Source organism: Myiozetetes cayanensis, unplaced genomic scaffold (genome assembly GCF_022539395.1).
Source record: "Myiozetetes cayanensis isolate MyiCay16 unplaced genomic scaffold, myiCay2020 scf1, whole genome shotgun sequence".
NCBI classification, from domain to species: domain Eukaryota; kingdom Metazoa; phylum Chordata; class Aves; order Passeriformes; family Tyrannidae; genus Myiozetetes; species Myiozetetes cayanensis.
This window is the reverse complement of record NW_026086604.1, coordinates 102,681,136-102,706,737: the sequence shown is the minus strand read 5'-3', so window position 1 is coordinate 102,706,737 and position 25,602 is coordinate 102,681,136. Positions and strand designations below refer to the sequence as shown.

General features: G+C 39.5%; 1 protein-coding gene across 19 annotated transcripts in view; it reads right to left on the bottom strand.

Annotated features, from left to right (window-relative positions):
• Positions 1-25,602, bottom strand: part of ARPP21 (cAMP regulated phosphoprotein 21) — a 143,888-nt gene that overhangs the window by 33,583 nt on the left and 84,703 nt on the right. For all 19 annotated transcript variants that reach the window (XR_007630874.1, XM_050331887.1, XM_050331992.1 and 16 more), the window contains 5 exons: positions 22,842-23,072; positions 18,366-18,535; positions 16,724-16,828; positions 14,076-14,339; positions 6,319-6,445 (listed from right to left, as the gene is read on the bottom strand). Coding sequence is in view for 18 of the 19 variants with exons in the window: in XM_050331887.1 (XP_050187844.1) it covers positions 6,319-6,445; positions 14,076-14,339; positions 16,724-16,828; positions 18,366-18,535; positions 22,842-23,072 (897 nt within the window). In the remaining variant the exon portion in view is untranslated. The remainder of the gene's footprint in view (positions 1-6,318; positions 6,446-14,075; positions 14,340-16,723; positions 16,829-18,365; positions 18,536-22,841; positions 23,073-25,602) is intronic.

Genomic DNA, 25,602 nt, shown 5'->3' with positions numbered 1-25,602 from the left:
GAAAGAAAGCCACAAATAAGTGCCTTATAAGAAGCATAAGAATCTTGTGGCTTCTGAGCCTATCAGTGTTCTCTTCCCTCAATATTTGCTCTCTCTTGGTGTGAATACTGAATAATTAAACAAGTCATTTGAGGAAGAACAAAGCTTTTTGACAAAAGTGATTTTGATTGTTAATTTTCAGGATCAAGTATGCTGCAGGGAGTGTGATAGTATTAATTCTGCTATTAATTTAAATTACAGATATTCTGTAAAGCTGAATGCTGGCTCAGTACTGCTGCAGCACTATTGTTAAATGTCAGAGAGACAAAAGGATTTAGTGTTTCAAAGAGTAGAAATTCAAAAACTTTTAAGGTCCCATCGTGGGTCTTCCAGCAAGCTTCTCAAAAAGTCTTGAATGCAATATTCAGTCACAGAATCCTCCTCCAGCAGTAGAGGAATGAAATCCAAAGTGCAAAATTTCAGGTAGTAAACTCCCTATGGGTAGCTAATAGGTAACACTGAGGAGATGGACAGGTCTTGGAGCTATTCTTAAACATACACTGTATACAACAGTGAAAGACTATAAAAGTGAGACCTTAAACTTGCAAAAAAATAATACAGAGTATATAACCAGAACTAAGCCAGTTTCTTGCTTTATGCCCTTTTTTCCCCACACTCTTAATTCTCCGCTCCTTTAAACCTTTAAAAAAAGCACTGTAAGAAAGACAGAGAACATCCCTGAACAGCAGAGATCCCAATGAGCATTTCCTCTGCAATGTACAAGCATGACTTAAAATCTCTCAGCTGAGCCATCTGCCTAAAGCTGGAACCAAATCATAAAATAAAGTGGGGAAAAAAACCCCAACACACACACACATGCACACAAAAAGAGGGCTTCTTTTCTCCAGATGTGATTTAGGGGGAAAAAAATAAATCTCAAGAGCAGTCCCCTAGGTTTGCTACAGGCGACCCTCAAGGCACAGCCATCACAAGTCTCTAAGGCAGCTGGTAGAAGTGCTGAGCTCTGCCTTACAGATGCTCTCGGGCTGAAACACTCTGCCTAAATGGAAGTGTGCTTGTAGGTAGAGCTTTAAGTTTCTGAGCAACTTAAACATAAAATACTCGGACAGAAAATAAGAACATCGTTGTGGATCGCTTCCAGATCACAATTTTGAACTTAGTCCTACTGCAATTGCTGCAAACCCCTTCTTGATTGGGCCCTACTATTTCTTGAAATTTTTTTTTAATTTCAAAACCTTATATCAATATTAATGAACATGGCACTACATCCTAAGTACCTAAGCCATTAGGACTTTGTCCCTCCCATTCCTGTCAAGACTCTGTAAAAAAGAGACGCACCTCCCTCGCAATGCTTTCCAGGAGAGCAGTATCTGCTGAAAAAAATACAGCACTGAACACAGATGGACACCTTCTGTACAAATCTGTTTCAATAGCACAGTAAGCAATTACTGTTAGAGAAACAGTTTCTTCAGATAATTAGATACTTAAAAATTGAAGTTGTTTATGTTTATAGAAGAAGAGAAATTATAGACGGAATTATGCAAACAAATCTATCATGGACCATGAGCTCCTGTCAGGTTGCTAATGAAGGCAGAAAGCAGCAATCTTTCTTTATAAGGTTCTCTAATGACCATGAGAACAAACCAATTCTTTTTTTTTTTAGTGCTGCACATTTCCCTTCCCCCATTTTTTTTCTGGTGAGTATCAGTTTATAGTGATAAATGCTTTCAGAAGACAAAGAGGATGAAAGAGACTTGAAGATAACACTCTTCAATTATGCTGACACTGAAATGATTAAATTAAGCAAAAAATTCAGTATTTCATTGTCAATTTGACTCTGATTTCTACCCAAACAAATTTGTGGACTCTGTTAAGGTACATTTTGTCTTCGCTTAAAATTTGCTTCAGAGATGCATTAAAGAGACAATTACCTCTTTTATCTTACTGTAAGCTGTAAAGGCTAATAATACAGTACTCCATCAGAAATATTACCTTTCCTTCAAGACAAATATTTTCTGTTTACAGAAGATCCATGTATACTGATTAAGAAAGGATTCTACATCCAGGCAGTGTTCAGATATATACTTTTCCTCACATCATGTAATATGTTGAAGCTTGTTCATTTGTGAACAGCAGCAAGAACAGTTGCACATCCCAAGATAATACTCATGCATTTATCCAGCTCATGCTTATGAAGCACTTCAGAAATGAAAAATCCTCAAAGTGCACAGCATTTGCTGCGAGAAAATAGAGACACAGATATAAAATAACACATTGTTGATTTCTATTATCATGATAAAATAAAAATAATTACTGATTTATCATCAATACATCTCTATTTTTCTATTCAAACACAATAACTAGGATTGAAAGCTTTTGAAACTACCAATATAATTACTGAAGGAAAAAAAAAAAACTGATGATGCTAGATGTGCAATTTACAGAATACTGCTATATGCAAACACAGAAATAATATTCTCTTCTGTGAGGTTACAAAACCGGGGAATTCACATTTGAAAAACGAGCATACTGTTTTTGAGAATACCTGCCTGAAAGTACCTTAAGAATCCACTTACGATGTCCTACAAATGCCATGGTGTGGCAGACACCAGCTCAGCCTTGGCCCCACTTAATGGCAACACTTTGAAAAACTTTCCATTGAGCAGGACTGGACAAAAGAATAGTGCAGAACAAGTGTAATGAAGAAGAGCAACAATGGTATGTATCTGAGTGAAACAAAACCATTTCTGTTTTACAGACAATGACACCACGTGGTCAGATGCCACATTTTGGCTTGAAGAGAAATGAACATAATTCAAACGGCAGAGGTTTTTTTAAAATCTTCATGGATGACACTGTCTGTACGAGGCTTCTGCCAGAAATGGGTCACTTAGGTTATCATATAAGCTAGCACTTAAGTAAATAAAAATAAAAATAGAAAAGGTAAACAAACACACAAAATGTTTTCATTCTTCTCTCCAAATGATTTATTGTTGCCAGAGCTCTAATCTAATTTTAGGTGAGCTCATCTTTTTTTCTGCCCTAGAGCCATTTTAACTCAATATTGCTCTCCTTCCAGAGCCATGAGAGAGTAAAGGCTCCCTCAGCCACCACAGATGCTGTGCTGACATTTTACTTTAGCTGTTCACTGTAAAAGTCATCAATATTGCCTCACTCCTGAAGAGACCTTTTCTAACAAAAATGAAAACAAATTGCTGGCATTAGATCAAACTTTGACCTCTGCATCCCAAAGAGGGGAAAGTGAGATCTGAACTCTTTGCTTTGCAAGCTTCCCAAAGCTCCTCCAAGAAGGCAAAGTTTTTTTATTTTAGTAAAATGTTTTCAGAGCTGCCAAGTTGAAGCTGCTTCCTTGCTCATGCTGTCAATATGAGCTAGCTGGCAGGTACAGGCAGCCAGCTGGGGCTCCCATGGGCCTGTCTGAACCACAGCTGTCCTCTCTCCGAAGCAGCAGCAAGTGATGTGAGGTCTTTGGGGAAACCATTTTAGAAATCATCTTTTTGTCCGCCTCCTTTCCATCTGTTCGCTCTTCCCATCCTCAGTATTCCTGCCCTGAACTCTATTTCACCAGCACTATTGTCCTTCATATCTTCTTTTTCCTGTCTCTGTTTATCTCTGGCTCCTCACGTGCTGATCTAAAGCCGTGTGGGAAGGAAAACTACACTCCAAAACACTCGCTTGTGGATTGCTATTTTCCTGCCATATACAAGTTTCTACAAAGATTTAAAAGGATTTTTTGGTGTGATTACTCTGCCAGGTTTCCTCAAACAACTCTCAGAATATCATTTTGAGTTCATCTTCTAATTTCTATCACATTTGATGGAGAGATGAAAACTTCAAAGATATGACACTTCTTCAGGTTTGTAAAAATCAGTGTTTTGAAAGAAGAGAGATGCAACCCAGTTCATCTGCCCTGTCAACAGGCTGCAGTAGGAGCCACAAGCTATTTGCTTTTTAGGTGCCACCAGTCAATCTGCTGTGGTGGTGAAACATCATCTCCTGCCCAGCAAACAGCTACTAGGCATCTAAGAGGAGCCAAAAGAGATGAGGAGTTTGCAGGTGAGCTGAGGCACATAAGGAACAAAATGAATGTGTGTGAAGAGGCTGATGGTAAGAAAAGCAGATGCAGTGATGATACCAGGCATGAAACCATCTGAAACTATCAATGAATCATTTGGGTTTTTGGTGTCTCAGCGCTCACAGTGTACCACCTGCAAGAAATCTGTTGCATATGCTTTCCTATAACTTTAAATTCTCCTATTTTATTATTTATTATGTGACATATTGGAAAGCTGTTTATTTTCCAAATTCCAAGGGCTGCAGTTGAACATAAATCTGAACGATCCTTACACCATCTGTAGGAAACTGCAAGCTTCATCCTGTCACATAGATCACATGCTCAGACAATGACTATGGGAAAGGATGTATCTGAGGCCAAAGGGATGAACCAGCTTGCGGAATTGTTCTCAGCCAAGACTCAAGATCTGAGAATAGCTAAACGCTTAAAATCATCACCACGGCAGGGAGTCTAAACAGTAGTCACAATGTTTTCATTTTTAAACATGAGATAAAAATAATGCTTCCAACTGAGTAGGCAGCTGAAAGAGCGAATTGCAGGAAAAGACTGATGCGCTAGAGATTGTACACAAACTCTTTGACTCATGTTTTCCAAACATGTAAGGAAAACGATGCAGTAAACACTGAAACAAAATTAGCATTTGCATCTCTGCATTGTCTGTACTCAAACATAAGAGCTCCTGTGCTACCATAAATCTTTAAAACTATGATTTCCTCAAGATCAAACAGCTGGATCTTTTCCAGAACATCACTCGTGTTTCAGACCATCTCTTGTGGGCTGCACTTACCATAATCTCCACTATGCTATGGATGTAGCATTAAACTGATAAATATGGTTTTATAACCACAGAGTAGATACAGATAATGTCACCTAAGTTGATTTGCACTTAGGTTCACAGACCCACTATACAGAGATAATAAATATGATACCAGACTGTCAGGCAGGAGAAGCTAGAAGAGACAGATGACCTTTGTGCAATACTTCACCCTCTTCTCTCTCAGGAACTTATAACATGAAGGTATGAAAGCAGACACAGTCAGTCACCACTGACACCAACCAAAATGTCACCAATTTTATTAGAACACAGAACAGCATAAAAAAAAGTAATCAATTGCTTAGTTAGAGCTGTGTTTGCTGTGTCTTTGTCTCCCTGAGTGCCTGAGAGAACGGAACAAAATTGCCAGCAGTCACATTATGGAGACAGGTTGACAGGCTGGATGACCCCATAAGTCTTGTTCACATCTCATGTCTGGGCTCTTGACTTGCATCTTAAATGATTTTCATACCAATGCCTTTGCAGGGAGTCTGCTTTGCCATTCAGAACGTTTTCTGCCATACTGAGATCGAACAGTGAATGCTTTGTCCTACCTGGCACGTCTGTAATTGCAAGCCCTACTGGGAAAGCAACACCCTCCCCTTCACCTCCCCCACCATACACCAGGACTTTCTGTTTGAGACACCCTGCAAGGGGAGGTATGTACTAAAGAAACAGACAGTTAACAACTTAAAAAAAATCTCCAACACCGGAATTGTTTATTCCCTTGGAATGAGAGGACTCCCTCAATGCCACAATTCCTGTTCTCCCACAACACACACCAACCCAGTTCTCCCCACGTCCCTCTTACTCTGGAGTCATCCGGAGTGACATGACACAGCAGGAAAAGAGACCGGTTCACTGTGAGACCTGCTACTCACTCTCTTACAGTGTAACGGCCCCCGTTCCAGCCGCACATTGCTGTGGGGAGCTGGTCCCCACGGCCACCAACCACACAGACAATCCCGCCGCTCCTCGGGCTTGGGGAGAGCAGAAGGTGGCGGAGCACGACTGGCCCTTTCTGCATCATTGCAGACCTGTCCACTAAGTAGAGTCACACAAACATTTGAGGAGTCTCCATGATGATGACGGGCTACCGCAACAGTTGACTTGAACATGCAATGTGACCGCTCACACCAGTTCCCTTCTCAGCTCCCTTTGCCCCGTCTCACGGAGCATGGACACTGAGGACATGGCACTGCATGCAGGACAGCAGGGGCGGAGAACGCAACCTCTGCTCTTCCATGGCTTGGTATGCCCAAGCAAAACATTTCCTGATTTGTGATTTTCATCGTATTTTCAAACAGAACAGTGACGAGCTTTCTTCTCCACTGTTCAGTTAAAACACAACCAATAGTTTTCACCAGCAAAGGCACGGCAAGCAGCTGAAGAAAACAGACGTACATACCTGCTTGCTGTGCAGTCTGTGGGATCTGTTGACTCCGCTGTGCGCTGTACTGAACTGAGGCAATGGGTCTGTACTGCTGAGTTGTTGAGGTAGGGTACTGACCAGATGGGTAATAATACACTGGCATCTGCAAAGAAAGAGAACAGCAGCTAACTGTAAACTCTAAAGATCAAAGATTCATAAAATAAAACTGGAAGAGGAGCAAGAGTTCAAGTCAAGCACATCAGTGGTAACATGAATAAAGAGAAGTGGTTTGCATCATCTCACATCAAGAATCACTGCTTGCTTCCAGCTTTGCTAGGAAAAGGGCTATCAGTGGCCACATTTCTTTTCAGATAATTCAAGAAACAGGAAAAACAGAATTTTAATTGAAAGAGACAAAAATCAGACAGAATTCATAAAAAGCTACCTGCATATACCAAAGAAAAATATCGCAGTAGTATTTTATCACACTAAAATATCAAAAGCTGCAGAAAAATGGATGCAAACAGTACCTTCTATATCAACATTACATATACAGACAGCATGTTGAACCATTAAATGAACTCTAGAGAAAACAGTCTATTAGAAGCAAAGAATGGCCTAGAGTAAAAGTATTTAGAAGTGACATGGAGACCAAGATGGAGTGTGTGTGTCCCCAAACACTTGTAAGAAACAATTATTAAATTCACGCATCTGGTTAACAGCTACATCCTTCCTTACATGAACATTTCTCTCTACAGCCTCTCTTGCACTTGGTGTGAAAACAGTTACAGTTCAAAAACCAAACAGTTGTTTTCTTGAAGGAGCTAAGGGTAGGCATTAAGTCAGCAAGTTCTGCTATTATTGTCATTATAGGGCAACTTGTACTACATCATCTTATCACATAGGTGAACAAGCAAGTTTGAGGGTGACTGAAGCTAAATATTTTTCCTGTACAGGCTATATCACTGTTACTGAGACATTAGAGCTAAAAAGTTTTCAACTGACCCTTCACAAGTTCGAAGCCCTCAAACTTTTCATTTTCAGCTGCCACGGATGCTGTGGGCACCTAAAAGTGTTTGGCAGCACACGATATGAACAGACTGCAGAGGGGCACAAGCTCAGGAGAACATTGCTTCTCTTGCAACTTCTGCCACAACCTGTCAGTATTTATTAATAAGTCATACCATTTTTTTCTTACTTTTGTGTAGCATTTATCCTACTCAGACATGCACACAGAATCATACCAAATGCTTTTATTTTTTTCATACAAAAACAAGAACTACTTTTGCCACTTTTATTTGCATGGAAGAAATGTTCCTGGAACAGCTCATTCAACTTGAACACTTATGAAGTGTTAGCAAAGTAAAGGTACCTACATCCTTTTGCATACTGCTAGGAAATCATAAGAGAGTTCAGACATTTTCCTTGGAAATTTTACAATCTCAGATGAGGAAAAAAAAAGGCATAGACACAAAAGACTACGCCAGAAGAGGTTATGGATGGCTACTCGGACAAGTAGAAGACTACTGAATGGGTAACTGTAGTAGGAAAAGTATTAGGATTAACAAAGCTGGACTTGGTGGTGTTGCTAAAGTTAACTCCCTAGACCAACTGACAGTCAACAGCATCTGTCAATCAGGAGGCTTAATACCCGTTCCTTCTTCAAGGTCTATTATTTTTTTCTTCAATCAATTGAATTTTTTTTCCTCACTCTGCTAATACCATATTCAGAAAAGTATGAGAAAAACAAGGTTTCGATCAGAAAACGTTTTAAGCTCACCTGACAATACCAACTGACACCTAATGGCTACAGCCTGCACTCAAGTCATTTGTTTTGTTAAAGACTAAAGCAGAAAACCAAAATGCCTTTGTAGAATGGACAAGACCATTATGAATTTGCTTCTCTGCAAAGTAAAGCCACAAGGGACAGGAAAGCGGACCCAGACATTTAAGGTGCAAAATCATTCTTTAAACATCATAGCAGTGTAAACTGTGGATCAGGAAAGTTTCTTGTGATAAACTCATCTTGTGGAGAGCTGATTGTTCTCAGCAATGCTTTACTACAGTAGACTTAAAAGAAATGAGAAGACTCACTCTAAGTCAAATCAATGCAAATAGTTAATCCTTCCTTGGAGCAGTGGAACAGAATAGACATCCTTTCAAACATTCTTTATTTTCTATTCTACAAACTAAAGAATATTAAACCCCCATGGAAATATTCTCATTTTTCCTGCCAGCATCTTAATCTTACTTAAAGGATTTAAATTTATTTGATTTAACCTCAGCTTCCTCACTTTCCTTGTGCAGACAAGCCCCCAGATATTTGAAAATACAAAAGCATTTGAGAACAACGAGAATTATCTCTTGGGAAATGATTCTGTAGGTATTAACTTTAAAATATTAAAGAATATAGGTTGTGAAGTGAGGTTTATAGCTGAAAATGCTGAGCACAAAAACAAATATTTTACCACACAGATAACACCGCAGAGTTAGTCAAAGGGCTTTCTCCCTTTCTCTCATTTTCTCAGTTCATTGGAATACATTTGTTATATAAGCCACTTAGAAGCTTATTAGAGTGCAATCTATCAGCATGAAAAATGTTCGTAGCAGAAGGGTAAAAAAAATGTATTTCATTTATAAAGATTAATGGATGAATTTGCCAGTAATCATGCACACATGACTTGCAAAGAAGAGGTTTGGGTTTTGATAGGTTATACTGTGGGGTAGATTTTGTTTTTTTGGTTTAGGGTTTTTGTTGTTATTGCTTGTGGGGGATTTTTGTTTGGTTTGGTTTTGGTTTTTTTGAAGAACTTAGACATTAAAAGAAGGGCTTGGTATGAAATATAGACATGGTCTAAAATAGGTCTTTTGTGCTTGAGGGGCTTGTAAGGATCCATTTTCATTTATCTTGAATACATCTCTGTGCCAGTAGTTGAAACATGTTATTTGTCCTTTCTGATTCTACTTTAGTGAACAGTGGAATTAGAGGGATCAGTGGTAACATGTATCACTTACATCTCCTACTCTGATCCTCTTGAATATTTTAGTTTCTCATTACATCAGTGTTACTAACACCTTTACTTATGTGCTCTTCAACAACAACAAAAATTACATTTCTGTAGCAGGCTACCAACATGCCAAATTATATTTGAATTGCTTTCCCACATGAAATGCACAATCTAACCTTGGACCTTTTGCTTGCAAAACATACTTCCTTTACAGAACCAGAAAGTTTCCATGGCATTAACAAGCATGCCAAGACAGATATAAAGTTATCCCAAAAATAAAATTAAATTACCACAAAAAAAGTGCTTCTAAGAGCATAACCTAAGTAAATGCTACCTTCTTTAGTTTAAAAGCATAGTCTCTTGATCTTAATCCGTGACACTGTGAAAAATCCCCCCTTTTTAATAATTACCATGGAAAGAGTTAAATATCGAATACCTTGGATAGTCTTATATTGAAGGTAAATACCTTCCCTTTTTGTAGGCTAATCATTCCACTGTGTTCTACTTTTTCCCTCCTATTCAGTACTTTATTTAACTTAAATTTTAACAGGACTGGGCACGTTGCTTCAGAAACACTCAAGAAATGGCATGGACAGACATTACTTTTTCCTGCATCTAATGTGCTTTGTCTATAGATGACATGCAGAGACTCCATACAGCACTGGCTTTCCACTTTGTCCTGTTTACATGCAGTTTGAAACCCATTATGAGGCTGAGTGTCTCTTGGGCTGCTCTCTAGCAGGACCCCTGAAATTCATTGGTATATTTTCTCATTGTAGGATCAGGAGTCCACAAACCTTTCAGGATAATTTTACTTTCATAAACTACCTCCCTACTGACTTACATCTTGATTCAGCCATCAGACAGGTATTCCACCTTCTCTTAACATTGCTGATATCCAGTAAGGTTTGGATTAACACCTTCATCCAGATGATTAATGATGCTGATACTATTGCTAATGCAACAGCTACAGTTGCATAAATGGGAGTGAAGAAGGCAAGAGAAACTACAGTGATGTATGGACATATGGAGGTATCATTTCTTCCCAATATCTAACTGATTGGGATCAGTCATTCTTCAAGGGTTTTTCTCATTCCCCCTCTCTCCCCCCATAACACTTACAATAACAGTAACAAAAAATAATGGCTTGTGTATGACAACTGTACTCCAATATAATTTCCCAAGTTCATCAAGGAAAGACCTGTTTATTTGCAGTGACTCCCCAACTTCCTTCATAACAAGTTTCATAGAGGAGACATGCTATGAATAAAGATTTTGTCTTACAGTAGCTATAAACTCTCAAGGAGGAGGCTTCTGCAAAGAGACAGCTAAAATTAATGATGACATAAAATTAATTCAGGTGAAAAATCCCTCAACATGTGTTGAGGCCTCTCCAGGCCTCTCCAAGAATTCATGCCATCTCACTTTTGGACATCATTTTGCCAAAGAATGAGACAGAAAATAACTTTTAAGGGAGGATATCATTTCCCATTGGCATAATACTCCCATTTTTGCCATGTCTTCATTTGCAGAGGCAAAGAAAAGCACCACCGATAGAGTACTGCAAAACAGAATGCTGAAGCTTGTTAAAGTGTCTGGGCCCATAAGCACTATAGAAGATACACCAGAAAGAGAAGAAAATTGAAAATAGAGGAAGTAAAGATGTATGTTTGAAATTCGTGATATAAAGCAAACAGTCATTTGCTGCTAAAAGTCCCTTTCAGCAAAGCCAGGGTTTTGGCTTTTAGGTGTGATTTTTTTGTTTGTTTGTTTGTTTTGGTTTTGGTTTTTTCCCATTGGCTGAACAAAGATAGATTCCTCTTTTCAGGTTACTAAATCATGACTGTTGTGATGAATAGTTGTGATGAAAGAAGAAGCATAAGAAACATAAGGGGTCCTTTCACCTCTTCTTAGGCATGTCATTTCAAATCCAGTCTGTCTCTACAGACTGGGAGAAAGAAACTTGGAGAGTAGCTGTAGAGACACATTTAACTGAATTTTAATATATTAGATAATAATTTAAATGCAGTACTGCTGTGTTTGTAGACTTGGAGAGCATTTCTTTCTCCTTGTTTCAGCTGCCAAAGCAAATGATCATACTGACAGGACCTCCACCCAAGTTTTCACTGCTATTTTTTATAACAGCATACAGAGCATCACAGCCAGCCTTATCAGCAATGCATTTACAGGAACTAATTAGCCATTAGAGTCATGCCTCTTTTTCACTGGTATAAATTCAATAGCAACATTTAAGATATAAAAGTGCTTTTACATTGATTGCATTGCATTGATTAATGTATCACATAATGTTTTGCTTCCATTACCATCTTTATTGCTCTTTTTTTTTAAGCCTGCCTCAGACCACCTGGCTTGGTGTCTGAGAGAAGACTTAGTATTGCATCTAAGCCCCAAAGAGTAAAGCCAGCTGATTCAGATTGACAATAGCCACCACCACAGTGAAGTTGTGCCACGGGCAAGACAAGGAGTTGGGGTCTACCTGCACAGAAAGCTGAGCTCTCAGGGCAGAAGAACTACTATTTCCCAAGGACTCATTCCTCTTTTATAGGAGGCATCCCCTATTTTCCATACATGTGCTACAATTAGTATCCAAACCACTGTGCCACATTCTAGGACTGAAGTGAATGAATTAAAACTAAAAATGTCAATCAGAATTTCCCCTCTGTGCATGTGGATGCAGAGAGTGGCTGCCCTCTTCTCCCACCGGCAGACCAAGGCCACTGCGCTTTCATAGGATAGGGACACAGCCAGCAGGGACTAAACCTGCCATGCCCTTTTCCACAGGTATCTGACAAGGATTGTTTGGAAGAGCAACAAGCTGGAGATGAATGGTGTTTGCGGATGCAGAGGAAGATGACAGTGCTGAATTTCTCACCTTTCTACATCCCCCAAGGACAAACCATTCCCCAGTGAAATAACTGAAGTTGTTACAAAGATATTTTTTTGCTCTCAGTAACTTTCCACTTTGTTACTGCACAGGAGGAAAGTACCCCTAAGTACCATATTTGGGTTATGGGCAGAGACACAGTGGCCATTAGACACACCAGTACTATATCAGTCCTACTGCAGCCTGTACATGAAAAGGCATCTCCTCTTCACTTGTCCTCTGAAGAAGTTAATCTGCGCCAGAGCAAGTATTAATTAATGAGGGAAAACAGCTTCATCAAGTAACACTACACCATACTGAGTAAAAACTCTGCACCCTGTAGCACACGCAAGGGTGAAATCCAAGGCTCAAGCACAGGTAGGCAAGACCTGTGGGCAAACCCACCAACGCAGCCTGTAGAGAGTCAACCGAGGTGGGGTCCAGCAGAGATCCCAGGGAGAGCTGCACATCTGGTCTCACCCACAGGAGTAAGGAGGCAGCCTGGGGTCCCCCATCACAGCAGGCAGCACCGTGCTGCAGCCCCCACAATTCCCGGCAAACCTCAGCCGGCAGAGCTGGGAAACACATCACTTTGTCTGCTGCAGGAGACAGCCTGTAAAAACGGAGGTGCTCCCATTTATCTGGTTCACTGGAAGTGTCGTGAGGTTTGATTAAACTATGTTTGAAAACGCTGAGAGTACCTGGAGGTTGTACATGAGGACTGAAGCCTGGACAGCCTCTACTTACTCACTTAGAAAGGACAATCTAGGTGGGGAGATGGATACACCAGGGAATTCTGCCTTTAGTTCGTTTTTTTCTTTCCTGAATTAAAAAAATCCCACTGCATTTGGCAAACTATGAAATATCTTTTCTAGTAATATTTTCCTTTTTTTAAAAAAATCACATTATATTGAACTGCAGTTCCCTTAAAACATGCTCTTGGCAAGCCTTCTCTAAGCAAAAATAGCCACATATTTTCTAACCACTGAAACTATGTATGTCACAGTCCTCTATGGGATGTCAGCATCCAGCAGTCTTCAGATTTCTTTTATTGTTAATTAGTTATCTAATTAACTAGACCTTCAGGTCGCTAAAAACATTGTAATAATAAAAATTCTTCATTCTTGTGCAATACAGAATTCCATTCACAAACACAAATGGAGATTTTAAGTAAGTAGCAGTAAACAAATAAAGAAAAAAACCCCAAACTAGCAGGGTTTATACTCATTTACATAAAAAGAAATGGTGAAGTTTTGTACTTTATTTTTATATATTTTCTTCCAAGGACAAAATGAAAACAGGAGAAATACTATTAATGCCATTTAAAGTAGAGTTTAAACAAAGTTATCTATAATTGGATAAAGAAATTTGTCTTTTTAATGTGTACGCCTTGAAAATTGGCCAGAAAGTCATCTGTGCATTTTACTTCTTGACAGTAATCACTTTCAATATTCTGTAAAGGTACCCAGGAGACAAGCAGAGATGTTTGGTAGTGAACAGTAAAACATAATCAGTCTTCAGGAAGACAGTTAAAATTACTGATCTGTGACATCTCACATGTTCAAGTCAATTAAATATGATTAATGACTACCTGGGCTGATGTGCATGTTGCTCTTTTGGTATATATACAGGGAAAAAGGACCATGGATATTTACTCACCCTCCTCCTTCATATTCATGTGCAGATGTGTCCTGGAGTACAAACACATGTTCAGAAAATGTTTTGAGGATAAGGAAGGAATTGATGAAACCCAGGAAATGATAGATGCTTTGCAAGTTTACTGCTGCCTAAAAATCTGCTAAGCTCTTACCAGGGGAAGGAAAAAAACCTAGAATGTTTATGTTCTCTTTCTGATGCTACAATGAGCACCATGCCAAACTGGTAGGGAAGGTTTTGCCTACCTGAGCAGGTGGCGGTGGCTGTTGCACAAAGCCCTGGGGTGGTGGCGGTGGCTGCAGCACTTGCTGGGATACTGGTGGACCTGAACCTGTAAAGCCTCCCGGGGGAAGCTGTTGACTTGGGGAAGCCATAATGTAACTCGTCTGCTGGGCAGGCTGCTGCAAGATAGGTGATGGGTAGACAGGACCAGAAGGCGATTCAGGGTTGTCTCCCGATGATTGACGACTTAAGCTCATCTGGTTAAACTGTGCTGTCATGTCATCTCGCTGCAGGGCAAAAGGCAGTAGAAAATGATGTAGACATGATGTCTGCAGTAGACACACAAATTAGCAAAACAAAACAGGTTCAGAGCACGAGGGGAAAAGGAATCGCTCAGCTCAAATCCATGCCAAACTTTGCATGGATATCTACAGAAATGGAGCCAATTAAAATCAAAATCACTACAAATGCTTTGACAAATACTTCTAGACTGCAAGGTAAATATCATCATTTGGCACAAAAGCCAATTTTGGCTCTTACTCTGCCCCCCTCACCTTCTATTCCAGAATGACAAGTGAACTTTACAGTGTTCAAAAGAAGACATTTTAAATACAAAGGGCATGAAAATAATAGTACGAATACCTCTATCCCCAAACAGAGAATTTGTCAGCCAAGCACATGGTGGTAATTTCACCTGTGTTTCAAATTGATCCCAAGAGGAATTCAGTAGGATTCAGGTGCAGAACTTTCCCTTTTTGGACTGTTTTGAAAATCTAAGGTTGTAAACATAGAGAAGACTAAAACAAGCTAAGCCTTATGTTGCTATTTTAAGGATTTTTTATGCTGCGTTGGAAAGAAATAAGTACTTTATTTGACTGGAAGGGGAAAAAAGAATCTATGGTAGGATGAACGTACCAAATAAAGTCAATGGACCTAAGTTTCATTACATGCTGGTAATAACACAGGCACTCTGGACAGAATCTATTCAGTCTTGCAAAAAGAGTCATACTATTAAGTGCTCTCAAGTTTATTCTGTGAAGGTCAAAGATTTACAAATGTGCTTCTATGCATCTTCATCTATGCCCATATCATAAGACTTTTAAATACTCAATACAAAACTCTATTGTGTGCTCATATACAGATTACAGACAGGAAATAAGCACTATAAAAATCCATTTTGCTTGGAACATTCATGTTATTTTTTAAAAGGAGACTCTTCAGTTTTGTTTGCAGCCTGGTGGTGTTCATCCTCCAAAACCATCCAGCACAATGCATTTAATGTCAGGAAACTTCAAAACGTGTAAAAAAAAAAAATTGCTTGTGGAAAGCACTGACAGAGACTGCACAGAGACTCACCCTCCCAACTCTGAGAGCAGATACCATGGATCAACACTTTAAACACTCCTGACAGATCACCAGGTGGTATATGATAGTAATGCTATTAACTTTACTATCATCCTACACTCATATTCAGGCACATAAGTTGTCTGTCTGAAGGTGTTCCTTTAAAAACCTAGGTTATTTGTTACCTGAATGGCAAATGATTGCAAACAGATTCTATAAGAAACTTCACTGAGCCAGGAATGCCTCTGGATTTGCACAATAAAGAACAGGAGTTTCAAAACTCTATCATTTATACAGTGTTTGTATAATGTAATATATATTGAAGACATTAATTCAGGTGAAGTTGCACTATTAACTTAGCCAATAAAAATATCAGCCTTCTTATGACTACCTCTAGAACAACCTGATATTCCTGCAACACACTTTTCAAGAGAAATAGCAGTGACATATGCAACTTTTGTTCAGCACGGAATAATTTTTATTGTCCTTTAAATGGTACCACTCATCTACCAGGCACTAATAACACTATTTTATCTGCAAGGATCCACTCAGCTTTGTTTTTATCTCTTACTATAACTACATGACATCTCTACCTTGGGGGAAAAAAAAACCAAACAAACAGTCATAAACAAGATTACTAGAGCAAGAGAGAAAAACAACAGAAAAAAATTTTGTAGTGCCTCTTAAAATGTCAGCTTCATTTTAGAACAGTATAATCTTGGCCCTGTAAGCACCAAGCCAGAATCAGACTCTAGAAGAGCACTCTACCTATTTTAATTATACATGTCCATTGGTGCACTGTCATGATGTACAGCTTACCACACCTTCTGCAGCTGGTTCACCACTACTCTCTTTCCCAAGGTCTCTGGTGTCATCAGGAAATAAATCCAGGCAAGGGATTTAGTATACAGATAAAATAATAAAAAATAAAAAATAATGATTTCTAGAGGTCTCTTCTCCAGTCTTTGTGGAAGATAAAAGAGGGATAACCTAAATCTCAATTATTCAAGTTAGCAATTTAAGATCCCTTGACATTAAGTGACAAGACATAAGCTTCTATCACAGGCACAACAAAATATTTTTCTTGAGTCTCTGCTAACCACGTAGAGAGCCCTGCTCCTAACGTCATCCTTCAGGTTAGCTAACCAGAATCAGTGGGAATGTTCTTACAAAATGCTTGTCAGTACCAAAACCATTAAGGCAAATGGGTATTTAGATAGGGTTCTCATGTGGGACACCTGTCATTGCAGTGCTCCCCAGAGGCTCTTGGGCATAGTCATGCTCACATCCCCAGCTTCAAGGAAAGAAAAAAGAAAATGTTCAGTACCACAGAAAACTGCTGCGTTGGAGAGACTGGCAGGAGATGCTGGGGAGGATAAGAAACTGCTGGATACTGGACTGACTGAGAAGATGGCTGCATTGTCTGAACAGGCTGCAAAGTAAACACAGTGAAAGACAATAAATTCAACCATTTAGAGGAGATAACCACCATCACCACCACCTTTGTTATTGAGAACAAAGGTATCAATCACAGCTCTGAAAATACAGGTGACTCATCACCAGCCCAAGTACAACAGGTCAGGTACTGCAATTTTAGACTTCATTTTAGCCTTATATCAAACAATTCTTTATTACAGATATTTCTGCCTCTTTTCACATATTTGATGGATGTTGGATTAAATAAAGCCAAGATATATCTTCTTATTACTAATGTGAGCCAAAGCCAAATTATGATTCTACATTTAATTTACGGAGATAAAAATGGAAGAGCAGCACAGTATAAGTGCATATTTGAATTTTGCTGTTAGTCACTGATTTAACTCCGAGTGTGTCATAGGCAAAGGAATAATGATTATAAAGCTGCTTTGTCAGAACACAAGAGTTTTTTAAAAATTATGAAGAACAGGCAGTGAATTATCAACAGACAGGCCATCAGCTTTGAGCAGATGTTTATCTAAGCGAAGAAACAATTTTCCACAGCACTATTACCTTGGAATAGCTTTAGTATTCCTTTCATTTTAACCTCTCATATAACTTCTTACACAGGTTTGGTACTAGTCCTGTCTTCTAAAACTGTGAGCACCAGATCAAGTAATAAAAGCCATACCCATATAAATCCAAATCAAGTAAAATCAAAGCAACTACACTGAATTTAAACATTGTATTTCTGGGTAACCTAGGATGAAACTATGCCAAATTATAAAGCCGCACAAGAACTGCAGTAGATCTTGGCTGCTCTGTGACTAAACACGATACAGGATTCTTGCTTGAGTGGTTCCCTCTGCCTGCTCTGCTCTGGGAGAGTAGACATGCAATCCACAAAATTAAATTTGAACCAGATCCAAAGCCTGCTGCCCATGCTTGGCTACACCTGGCCACATGCCACAGCCAGCCCAGGGACCAGAGAGCTGACACACCATGGCACTGTGCTCAAACCACTCTGCTCTTTCCCTTTCCTGCTGTGGCTCCGGAATTTCTAGCTCAGAGCAGGGTCATGGCAAGAACATGGGGTGCAGGCAGAAAACCACCAAGTTGGGGCAGAGGTGATTGGAGAGTGGGTTACCCATAGATTGGGTTCAATACAACTGGACATGAAAGAGTTTGTAGAGCCCTTCATTGTACTTTGTTCTTTGACTCAAACCCACTGTTGTCAAAAGGGTCAGAGAAAGGTCACTCTTCGGAGAGAATTATAGGTTTCACTACTTTGAAAATGAATGCTTCAGTTTCCTCTTATGGTGAATTTTGCAAAATAACCTTATGTAGACATACACCAACTCGCTTAACAACTCTTTTGAAAATAAAATCATCCTTTACATAGAAAGGAAAAACTAATCTTCTCTATCTGTTTCCTCCATGTTGAAAAGCACTTCCTGACATTTTTGCCTAGCTGCATTCCTCCCTCCTATCCTTTAGGTCATTCTTCATATTCCTGAGAGCTCTTTCTTTTTTCCAGTGGCCACCACACCTACCTGTGTGACAAGGTGACTTGCCATTTGTTGCTGTGGCTGTTGAACCTGCTGAGGCTGCTGGGATGAAGGCTGCTGCTGAGACTGTCCCACCATCTGGCTCCTCATCGTCTGCTGGCCGCTGGGAGGATTGTATATTGCCGGTGTCCCATCAGGATTTACAAATGGTTGACCTGAAACAAAACACCCTGCATTTGCTGAACACTTTAAAGAATATGTTGTCTTCTGTATGAAAGGATACAGTCATGCTTTAACTGATCAATCTTTAGCTGACCTGCTGCAACAGTAAAGTGCTCATCACTCTGAATGCCTCACTGCCGTAATTACAGTATCAGCCATCTTTTTTTTTCTTTTTTTTTTTCAGGCAAGACAGAGAGCAGATATTTGTTTTGAAAGGATGATTTTCCAAAGAATGGGTGGAAAGTTACTATGGCTATAAGACAATTAATACGCTCTTGTTACTTAAAGTCATTCAACGATGAATCAATTAACATTAAAATTGAACTATGGAGCAAATGCTAAACATAGGGAATATTCAGTTACATTTTACTCTGACACAATAGCAGTCAAATGCACACAACTACTTCTGACACACTGTAGTTTGTAGGAAAGAAAAAAAACCCCAACCCCCCCGTTACTTATTTACACATTCCAATTACACAGTGATATACTTTTGAGAGCTGTGTCCTATATAACTAGAGGAGACAGTGCTCAAGTATTCAAGGAAGCAACAGTTAAGAGGTATTTAAAAATCTCTTATATACAAGAAAAAATTCTGTCCAAAGCTCTACTAAATTGTTGAACTCACTTCACTTCATATATTTCAGATGGGGGAAATATCCTTGCAAAAACTATGCTTGTTTGAAATAATTAAAAAAAGTTTACCCAAGTCATTGTCTTGCAAACAAAAAAATAAATGGTATTTCTGTGTATGAAAAATGTTTTCCATGACCTCAGTTCTCTTTTCACTTCTATTGGAAATCCGTAAATCAAAGGAATTACAAATGTTTCCATGAGAAAAATTTTAGCAATGATACCATAACCATTGAAGCATGTAACTAAAGTATGAATATGTGAGATGAAAATGGAGATCTGGAGGAATTCAGTGACTCAGAGCAAGAGTGAAACAAAGAACTTCTGATTTGCACACTACAAAGCATCTCTACCTGTTCTATCTACTCCACAGACTTTCAGTTTCCCCCTCTTATGAATCACAGTCAGAAATGTCTGAGGAGCACTGGCTAAAGAATCTTGCCTTCTCTCTTTCTCTAGAGCATCAAGACTTCCTGGGTAAACTCGCACTCATGGTGAGAAAGGTCATGACTGAGCAGAAGAGAAGCACAAGACAGTTCTGTCCACTGGTTTCCTGAATCTTGCTGTGAACACACTGGGCGACTATGGCATGGACTACCAAGATTTGGGAATCTCAGGCTCCAGAAGTACTTTAGAAGACTGAGAGGGATAACAGCCACCCAAAGCCTGTGTCAGATGTTCAAGGGAGGCCAATAAAAAGAATTTCCTGTGGCTCAGTGAAAGACGACAGAATTGAAAGAGAAAAGTCCCAGCAATCCTTTTAAAGATGGGGAAAAAAAAAAAAAAAAGACTTGTCATGAAGAAATCTTGAAATAAGAAACGAAAAGGAGAGATCAGATGGTAACAGGGAAGACACTTGTAAATTATGAACTGTGGCCCTGATAGAAGGGCAAAGATTGCAATGTCATTTAGTGGAGTGAGAATGAAACATAAATGCTCTTAAATTGTCAAAGGGATTAAGCAGGACGTGTCAAGGAAAATCCTTTAAAGGGTAAAATAGAAGCAGGTGAAATGGAGAGCAAAACAGCACCGCCACATAAATGGTTCTTTGCCAAAGCAAGTAAGAAGCTTGTCTATCATCTGGGAAAGGAGAATGGTAAAGCAGAGGAGAGGAAGTAAAGGAAACTGCAGACATGGAAAAGAAAGTGTGGACTGCCAGCACCTGAGAAGGAGCAGAGAGGTATAATCAGAGCAAGAAGATATTGACAGCATCTGTGGATGCCATTAGAGGCTTGCACAGCCAGTGACTATGTAGTGTGAAAGGAAGCATAAGATCTTTAAAGGACATAGCATTATGATCAAAAGAGACAAAAATACTGGAAGTAGCCACTCTGCAAGAGAAAAAAGAGCTAAACAATGGCATTACATAGGGAAAGAAAATCAATTCATTAAAGGAAACAAAGATCCTTTTTCCTTTTCTTTAAACTGTCTTCTCTTCATCTATGTTTCTGACAGCATCCATCACTTTGATAGTCGATCACAGCATCTAGCAATCTAAATCTCCTCCCTACGGAGCTTCTTTTGTAATGTTACCCTAATAAGATGCAAAGATTCTGAGCCCAAAGAGTGACAAATTTGCAGCATGTATTTTGCTGCATGTAAAAAACACAGTGGATGCTGAAGTATAGTCTGACTTCCAGCACAGGCAGCAGCATGAAGCTAGAAGCACGAGACAAGAATTTTAAGCTTTTAAAGAATCCTCTCCCTCTGTTTTCTTTATTATGTACATATTTACAAGGGAGCCACAGAAATAAAACAGAGGGTTTGAAGGAAACACAAAATCATATATATGCAAAAATACTTGCTCCCTTAACATATATGGGGCTCTCAGTGATGCCTCTGCAGACAAGGAGGCACACTGGGAAGAAAGATGAGGTGCTCTGGTCTAGCGACAGTATTGACAGACATTATACCTATAGCAGAAAAAAAGACTCCCCAGGTGCCAGGGAAAAATATGAACTAGCTGCTGCAAATTGCTAAATTGACAAAACAGACACAGGAGATGTCCCTCTTAAACTGCTCTTCCTGCTTTCAAGTGTGGTGAGCTCCAGTCTCTGTCCTTGCCATGGCCAGGAACAAGCACAGTCTTCAAGCAGCAGCAATTCCTTTCATTTGTTTCTCAGTCCTGTCACCTGAATTATGGATGACTCCTGTCTGGGCCTGCTGGGTTTTATATGGAAGTGGACTGCATAGCACACAAAATGCTGTCTTCTGTATTGACCAAGAAATTTCAGTGTTGCAGACAGAACTGAAAACTATGGGAGTAACAGAAATGAGCAGATGAACACATTGATGGATTTTTTTTCCTTGCTGACAGTATCAGGCTCTCATGACAATAATGCAATAGCTAGGAAAAAAGTACACTTGAATAGTAAAGGCTTTAGAAAAGTAAAGGTTTGTGCAAGTTACTAAGTCACCGCTCCGGAAGGAAATTCTCACATTTGAATCTAAACAAACAAGAAATGCCCTCTGATTTTAAATATGCTGATATATATTGATCAGCCCCAGATAATGCTATCTCTAAATACCTGCTGGATTGGCTCAATAGTTTGCCAAGGCTGTGTTTTTCATAAGTGCTGCAACTTTCTTGACCAAACTATGACCAAAACAAAGTATTCATAGTACTGGACTCACAAATAAGCTTTAGGCATTTGCACTGAAATACTGAAACACAGGGATGTAATACACATAAAATACTAGTAATAAACAAAAATTCCCAAAGAAAAAGCTCCTGGATGCTCTATCAGGGACTTCGAAAAAATATTTTGGAGTTCAACCCTCAGTTATTATATAATGGAAAATACATTTCACCATAGGCTTTGTTGTTTTAAACCTAGCATAACTCAGCTGAGGTTAACAGCAAAGCTAGTCATGGTCACTGAAATAGTCCAAATCACTTAAAAAGCATCACAGTCTCCAACTCCCCAAGCCTTTTTAATACTGACAGTACAATACCAGTGGCGAGTAATAGTGTAATATGATCTGGACTTCATCTAGACCAAGGCAGTAACAAATTGCCTTAAACTTTCAGCAAGCACTGAAGTTCAAACTGAGCAGTTGCCAAAGCATCCACAGCTCTTGGGTGCCTGCAAGCACCTTGTTTGGGCAATGTGGTGCTGCTAACTACCAGGAATTGAAGAGTTACAGCTTTCTCTTATCACAAAACTCACAATTTAAATACAACTGCTAATTATATAGCTCACATAACAAGATTAGTTCTGAAGTGCAAATTCGAAAGCAGTCTTTAATCCTTTTGAAATTCTGCTGTTAAGCACAATCTATAAGAATTTGACATTGTGCTTCGATTGCACCGTATCTCAGCATGCTCAATACAGGAAAGCATCTGTCCTTATTGATGCTAATGGTATCTCAGAAGATTCACAGCCAAGGAGTGCCAGGACTTCTGAATGATGAATATACTGTCTGGGGTGAAGCAAGTGTGTTTTGTATCATTTCCCACCAGCTATGCCTCAATAGCCTCAGAAAGCTAGTCTAAACTTTGCCAGCAGATTTGAAAAAGACAACTTGCAAAATGTCATTTGGATGTACATTTGCTCCATAAAATGCCCCCAGGAAAATATGTCTAGAAACAAGAAATTCTCCAATTCCCCAGCTGACATGAGAAGCACCAACGGGCAGTATCAGGCACAAGAGAATCATACTGACCTGTGTGCGGGTTGAGAAGGATACTGCCAGGCGGTATCCCTGCAGCTTCAAGTGGAAGAATGATATAGCTGGTGTTGCTGGGGGCCACCTGGCCACTCATCCCGTTCTCAGGGTAGGACACACTGCCTGAAGAGCTGACTGTTACACCAGGGACAAGAGATGCACTTTGGAGAGGCTGATGTATTCGTGACAGTGATCCTGAGGAGCCAGCACTGCTGGAAGACTCTGAGCCTAACAGGGAGACACAACCACAGCAGGAGAGGCGGTTACAAGGGACCCCAGTCCCCATCAAATAGGGTACATGCACGAGGAGTGCCTTCACAGAGGTATACACCACTCCATGCCCAGCTAGCAGCAGGGTTTTCACTCCCTACTGAGACCAGTATCCAGTGGTAATTTTTACAGCTTTAACGACCGCTTTCCTCCCACAAAACCTGCTTCCTTCCAGCCAGTAAACAGACTTAGCAAAGATGGCACAAAATGCTCAGCATGTATTTATAATGCCAAAGTACTGGTTCATAACGTGTAAAGACTAAACATAAGGTTTATAAATAAATTAAAAAAAAAAAAACCCTAAAGACATAACACAAAAAAACACCAAAAATTTTCTGTAAGAAAAAAAGCAACGACTGAGTTATCAGTCAAATAACAAGGTAGCTGGGCAATATACATATTAATTTAAAGCTGTCTAAGATGCTACCTAAGATTTTTGCCACTTTGATTTGTCAGCACCTAACCTATTAAAAATGAGCTATTAGAGAGCATCCAAAGGAGGGCAACGAAGATGGTGAAGGGCCTTGAGGGGAAGCAATATGAGAAGCAACTGAGGTCACTTGGTCTGTTGAGCCTGGAGAAGAGGAGACTGACAGGAGACCTCACTGCAGACACAACTTCCTCATGAGGGGAAGAGGAGGGACAGGCACTGATCTCTTCTGTGGGGTGACCAGTGACAGGACCTGAGGGAACGGCCTAAAGTTGTGTCAGGGGAGGTTTAGGTTGGATATTAGAAAACGTTTCTTTACCCAGAGGGTGGTTGGGCACTGGAACAGGCTCCCCAAGGCAGTGGTCACAGCATCAAGCCTGACAGAGTTCAGCTTTGGATGATACTCTCAGGCACATGGTGTGACTCTTGGGGATGGTCCTGTGCAGGGCCAGGAGATGGATTCAGTGATCTTTGTGGGTCCTTTCCAATTTGGCATATTCTGTGATTCTGTGAAATCAAATGTGCTAAACCACATTTGTGCCTGGAAGAATGGAGAGATATATTATTTTAAAACCCAAATATGATTTCCAAACTTTTGAGATACTACTTGATTAGATTTCAATTTGCTTCACATAAAAAAGACGAGAATCTCAGAGCATAGAGCTCAGGTGACTGGCTTCCTGAAAACAGGATGTTACGGATGCAAAGTATGTTTTAATTGCAACTTCTTTAATTTCACTTCTGTGCACTGTCTATTCATCTAACCTTCACAGTGCCCACCTCCAGGTATAGACTAAAAACAAAGACAGAACTCAGACTTCAGTTTTAGCAAACTTCTTTGAGGGCAAATTATATCCTTTCCGATATGAGATACTGTAGGTGGTCCCTGCAGTAGACTGCTTAGAGCCTCAAATTCATTTTCAGTCAAATCCCTATTGAAATTCATTTATTTCCTCATATTTAGAGAAATTAGGGCAAAGCAGGTTTCTTCTGAAGAAATCATACTAGCATCCTGTTACTTAACAGAGGGTATTTTCACAGATTTTACAGTAGGTTGCTGTGTAAGACACATTTGTTACCTATCTTCAAACTTCGTATTCATACAGCATCTACTACATAGACAGTCCTCTTTGTGAACTGTGCACTGCCATCACAGGACCCTAAATCTGCTTCTCCAGTATGTAATCATGAAAGTTACAGAGATTTCAGAAGAAATTTTTAATTTCTATAAGTACTCTTCAAATTTGTATTAATTGCTACATTTTTTCCCCTCCTTGTAGACTGAGGTTGGAAATTTAGAAATGTTATTCCTGTAGGTATAGTTTTACTTATTGGGTAATTTCAGATCTCAGTGTTTCTACAAATTGCAGAGTTATTCCTGGAGGCCATCTTCATCAAGCTGCAAGTAGTATTTGGGAATTTGGTGTCTTCCATGAAATTGTAAAAGCAACTGCTGGAATTTAATTTTCCTTCTACATAAGTGACCAGGTTCTTCCCTGTATTTCCCTAGCCTCTCAACATGCGATTCATGTTGGTTCTTTGAGTTCTTGCTTTATTTTCTCCTCTTTTCCTTCATCTTTTGAACTCAACATGTTAGAAAGCTACCTGGAGATGGTAGCGGTGATGAGATTTCACAAACCTCCCATTATTTCTAAGCGTGTAAGTAGAATCAAGCCTGAGTTCAGGCTCTCCCCACTTTTTGAGCTATTCAAAAGAAAGGCTGTTAGCATAAAAGAAGACTACAGCTCTGATATTCAATTGTTGTGGTTTTTTTTTCTTTCCACCCCTCTCAGCTATTTATATGCCAGAATCATGGATTGATCTATACCAGCTTCTGAATTATAAAAGCCAGAGGACTGCAATGAATTCAGATGTACTCATCAAATGATTGGCAGAAACACTGGCAAATCCTCTGAAGCTATCACCTCATATTGGTCAAGCTGATAGCTTTGAAATATCTGCCATAAAAGACCTGAGATCTGCTCTCCCATGTCAGTAGATGAAGCCAGTGATTTTGAAAGAACACAAATAAGTCACAAAAACATATCAAGAATTTTC